At 31.9% G+C, this 5,819-nt stretch overlaps 1 protein-coding gene across 1 annotated transcript in view; it reads right to left on the bottom strand.

The window, feature by feature from the left end:
- Positions 1-1,355: 1,355 nt before the first annotated feature.
- Positions 1,356-5,819, bottom strand: part of LOC112518337 — a 10,050-nt gene continuing 5,586 nt past the window's right edge. The window contains exon 3 of the mRNA XM_025125986.1: positions 1,356-1,609. Within this exon, the coding sequence (XP_024981754.1) occupies positions 1,356-1,609 (254 nt within the window). The remainder of the gene's footprint in view (positions 1,610-5,819) is intronic.

Raw genomic sequence — 5,819 nt, 5'->3', positions numbered from 1 at the left:
AAGATGATAATATCCATGATTAACACCCTCCACAATAAAAATGGTTAATCAATCTCTCATAATTATAAAAAAATGAACAAAATGAAAAATTATGATTGGTTGAATAAGGTTTTCACGGTTTTTACAAATTGAGTGGTTTTTATTTGAACCCACCCATATATATATATATATATATATATATATATATATATATAGGGTATATTTCTTTTACAACCTTGTGCATTTGTACAACCTTTGCAACCCAATTAATTGAGATATTTATAGAAATGATTGGAGTTCATTTATTATGATTTGAATATTTATGGAATATGAATAGAGTTTATATTAGGAAACAATTAATTGATTAAAAATTGAATGGTTGAGATGAGGGTTGTATAGGGTGTAGGAATGATAAAGGGTGTAGAATAACATCCCTATATATATATATATATATATATATATATATATATATATATAGGGTTGGGTTCACATGAGACCAGCCTGTTTTCGTGAGACCCGTGAGACTACATTTTTACACGTAAACTTCACAGCAAAAACACTGTGAATGTTTAAAAAAAGTCGAACCTTCACAGCAAAAACACTGTGAAGGTTTAAAAAAGTCACCTTCACAGCATTTTGCTGTGAAGTTTCAAGTGTAAAAAGTTGGTCTCACGGGTCTCACGAAAACAGGCTGGTCTCACATGATCCCAAGTTCACGTGAGACCAAGGGTTTTTCGTGAGACCCGTAAGACCAATTTATGTTCATTGATCAACTTTATAAGCATATGATCTAATGGTTTAAAGTTGTACGGTGACAATTTTGTAATTATTAAGAAGTCTCGTGGCATTTATGAATATTCAGATCTGACGATTGTAGTTATAATCCAAGGGTTGAGAATTGGTCTTACGGGTCTCACGAAAAACAATTGGTCTCACATGTCAAATATTCTCCATGTAATTACAAAAAGAAATGAACATCAAAGTTCTACAAACATATGATGACATAACGTATTCCCTTCCCATCTCTTAGGGTGGGTTTGGTTTGCATGAATGTTTTTGAGGGATTTGGATTTCCAGGAGGGATTTGGATTGGATTGGATTTGAAATTTATTCCTCTGTTTGGTTTTGTAGGATTTGGTTTCTAATAATTCTTATAATTTTTTAACCTAATCTGTGTTCATGTATATTCAACCTAATCTATCAAAATTGAAGGATTTAACCTAATCTGTGTTCATGTATATTCAACCTAATCTGTCAAAATTGAAGGATTTAACCTAATCTGTGTTCATGTATATTCAACCTAATCTGTCAAAATTGAAGGATTTAACCTAATATGTGTTCATAGTTTAGAGAGAAATCCAAAAGGGGAAAATGATTTACCTGTTGACGATAGGCGACGGAGACGAAGGGCGACGGCGGTGGCAACAGAGACGAAGGGCGACGGCGGTGGCAACAGAGATGAAGGGCGACGACGACGATGAGCAACAGAGACGAAGGGCGACGACGGTGGCAACATAGACGAAGGGCGACGGCGACGGTGGCAACGGAGACGAAGGGTGACGGCGACGGTGGCAAAGGAGACGAAGGGCGACGACGGTGGCAACGGAGACGGAGGAGACGGCGATGTAATCTGTGATGAAGGGCAAGAATGAAGGAGACAGCGATGAATTCGGGCAAGAATGATATCCCACGGGAATAGATTTCAAATCCCGTGTATTTTCAAAGGATTCTCAAATCCAGTGTTGGTGGGATTTTAAATGAATCCCGGGATTTTAAATCCGACCATTTCTACAAACCAAACGCAGGATTGGAATGGATTTCAAATCCAAATCCCTCCAAATCCTGCAAACCAAACACGCCCTTAGTGAAAAGTCAACAACAAAGTAAACTCTTCTAATTAATATGAGACTCTAATGTCAAACAAAAAAAAGGTTTAATGAATGGATGAAAATTAAGAAACTTGAGGGACCAAAACCAAGTTTATAGAGTTTAGGAATGATATCCTTTAAAAAGTGCATACTTTTTAGACCAAAACCCAACTTTACTCTATAATTACTCATATAATCTCCAAACTATTGAACTTGGATAAAAAATTTTGAGTGACTTATGGATTTTGTCCGTATGGTATGTTGAAAATTATGACTAATGTCTCTTAACTTGTAAAATTATGAATATGATCCATAACTCTTCTCGTCTTCATTGGAGCCTTAACTCACAACCTTCCTCCCTACTCCCTTTCACCATCACTTGCAACAATCATCACGTCATATTCACCTGCTATCTCATTATCTTCTATTACGGTCTCATAAGCTTAAACAAATGGTTTGTTTCCAAATAAGTTTTGTTTCCAAATAAGTTTTGTTTGACTGCGTAAAAATTCAAAGGAAAAAAAAAACTTGAAATGGGGTTACAGTGAGGAGGGGAGTGGTGATCACTGATGGAGGTGGAAAGGGAGTGGGGGGAGGGGGGGACAAAGGAAGAGGCGGGATGGCTCCATCGGAGAAAGGTGACGATGTGTATGGTCCCTATTTACTCCAGATATAACTAGGTTAACGGTTTCGGTTAATGTGAAGGACCCTAGCCATAAGGAATTGACAACCATATGGACTATATCTATAATTTTTCGAGTTTAGGTACAACGGGTTTCGAAGATACCATAAGGATCAAATTCATAATTTACTCTAATATTCTTGTAGGATTTTTAACTATTTTGAAACAAAATAAAATGAAGATTTTCGAGTTTGTAACTTTTTTTTCTACAACAAAAACCCAAAAATATTCATGAAAATATGGAAAAAAAAAATGGGAAAATGTTTGTAGAGCTTTTGGATGGGGAGAAAATATATCAATTACTTTTCGTTATCAATATATTAAATGTATTGATTTTTTTTTATGATATAATTAATTTTCGTCCTTATAGTTTGAGAAAGAATGCGATTTCCGTCTATGTGGTTTTAAAATTTCAATTTTTATCTCTATGATTTGTAATTTATTATTGTTTTCGTCACCGAGACTAAATATTTTAAAACTCCTGCATTACCTTAGGGGTATTTTAGTCTTTTTAATTATTTTTCTTTTTTAGTTTATTTAATATATTTTTTGGTTTCTCTTTTGGTATTTTAGTCATTTTGATTTAATAAATGTTAATAAATAAAAAAATTATATTATTTTATTTTTGTAATAAAATGATTAAAATATTTTTAATACAACTACTTTTTTTAATGTTTTGATCATTATATAGTTTTAGTTTTTGTGAAACCGATTTTTATTACTAACATCGTTCAAGTACAAGTCATTGAGTATCCTTATATAAGAGAATTTATTTTCTTTATTAGAGACTAGAGGATTATATTTTCCATAGAACCAAACAATTAACTAATTTTATCAAATAAATATATGTAATTTTATTAACAGAATATTTAATTGTATTAAATTAAAAGAAAATGATGATATATAATATAATTGAGATATTTGTTTTTTTTTAGAGTCAACGAACAACGAACATTACTGTTCAGTGTCAATGGTCGATGGTCAAAAATTTTGACTCAAAACCAACCCATTATTTTTGGACCTTTTCAACAATCACGTGCTATTATACAACAGTTTTAATTTATATTAAAACAGAAGAAAAGAAAAAGAAATTTGACCTCGGCTCGTTTACCAAACACTTATCTGGTAAGTATTTTTGAATAAAATTTAATTTTATCATTTACTTACAAGATAAGATTTTAGTCTACTAAAACGATATTGTATGTAACAATTTACCCACTAAGCATTTACCATGATAAAAGTCATCGCTCTCACTTACAGGATAAGACTTTTGGTCTTTGTCTCGCTCTTATCAGGTAAGATTTTTGTTCCTTACCATATTCATCCGGTAAGGTAATATGACTTGATGTACACTTACTCGAATAAACGTTTAGAAACGACTCCTAAATCTCTTTTTTCTCTCAAAAGTATTTTAATTTTTTTCCCTCTCATTTACTTCCCTTGTATTAGTTTCAATCGTGTTCTCAAGTGATAACTTTTTAACTGTATATGTTCAGGTTAGTTTCGGTGGTGACCTTTGACAATGTTCTCATTACAACTAAATTAATTTTACAGGACATTTAAACCGTAAAAAGTGTTCTAAAGAAATGTTATATATGACTTAAGTTTATAGGAGCAAAACAAAAAATGTCATATCTAAAAGTGTTACAATAGGTTTATAACGTGTTTTTTTGTGTTTTAACAAGGTTTTTAATAAAGTTATATTAACTATTTTATACGATATTATTTGAAAGTTTTCGATGAACACAAATGTCATATAAAAAGATGAGTTTATAAGTCATTTTTCAAAAGTGTCATATAAAATATTTAATAAAACATTTTATTTTGAAAGTTATTTAAAAAACTTGTTAAAACGCCTTAAAGCGTCGTATAAACCTATTACAACGCTTGTAGATACACTTTATAGTTTGGTACTATAAAGTAGTATATTAGAACATTAGATAATTTAGACGTCCTATAAAGCCAATTTTATTATAATATTTACACTAAGAGTTTGTACATACAATACCTACAGGAACTTGTCTATGAGGACGCAAACAACTTGGAGGGCGATGATGGCTGTCGGGTTGGGGTCGCATAGTCTCAATGATAACTTTGCAATCTTTATTCCAAAATAATGACAAAGTGACCATTTTCAATAAACGAATGTGTAAAAACATTGGATTAGAATATGACAAACCGAATACGTAATATACAAAAAAAGAAGGCAAATGTAAAAACATTTGCAAAATTAAGAAGGCTGGTATCCGTCCATACAAAAAAATACAGGATTTGTATTCACCAAAGAAAAATCAAAACCAAGTCAAGAATTGTGTTGCATCATCTTGTAAAAAGTTTATGTTGCATCGGAACATGTGGGAAATAAAAGATGGCCTTCTAGATGTCCACAATGTGCAAATTTCTGTTTTGCATATTGTTGGACATAAATCTTTAGGCATATAAACTTAAATGAGATTATAGTTAAATTTATAACCTTCTCAGGAGTATAAACTTATTTTTTTTTCTTATATATGTCAGGAGGTGATGAATTTAATTAAAAACTCATTTAGGATCATATCCCTAAATAATGTGGACAAGTAAGTACACGTTACTTTATCCAATTTTATCATTTACATCTATGTGTTAAGTAAGTTTTTGAAAAATAAGGGCTATACACGTAGAATAAAATACAGGATATGATTTATGTTAGGAAGATTCTTAGTCATTAATATGCTCGCCCGGTAAAGGTAAGTGACTCTCGATAAGCACTTATGAGATAAAAATTTGGTAAACGACCCTTTAGTCACACTCTAATCTGTCAATTACAAGAAGGTGTATTGTCCAAAAATCAAAATGTAAAGTGGAAACAAGTTTGATTCAACACAATATGAAATTATTCTACTAAAGTTTACTAATGATAAATCATATTTGAACTCTGAAAATCAGGATTTGTTCGATCCCCTCTCCTACAAATACTCGTGATTAATAGTTTAGTATTTACAATCAACGGTTTTGGTGTGATACGTATGTTTTGATTGAAGATGAAGGATTTGAGCAGCGAAAAAGAAGTCCAAAGAAAATCAGTGACGGAAGAAGTGAAAATCCCATACCAAAAACGGTCATAGGATTTTTTGGTCATTTATGTAAGATATAACAGTCAAATTTGGGAAATTGAGGGAAAAAAACCTGTGAGTGTATGACGGGTGTCGAGTCCGGCAAATATTAAAATTTATGAAAATAAGCCTATTATCTCTAAAACACACTTGTAATAGCGATAAGTAGGGTCGTCTCCTCAGGGACTCGGTGTTAAC

The sequence above is a fragment of the Cynara cardunculus genome (genome assembly GCF_001531365.2).
Source record: "Cynara cardunculus var. scolymus isolate 2C chromosome LG 9, CcrdV1, whole genome shotgun sequence".
Taxonomy (NCBI): domain Eukaryota; kingdom Viridiplantae; phylum Streptophyta; class Magnoliopsida; order Asterales; family Asteraceae; genus Cynara; species Cynara cardunculus.
The sequence above is the reverse complement of the archived record's forward strand: the minus strand, read 5'-3'. Positions and strand labels throughout refer to the sequence as shown.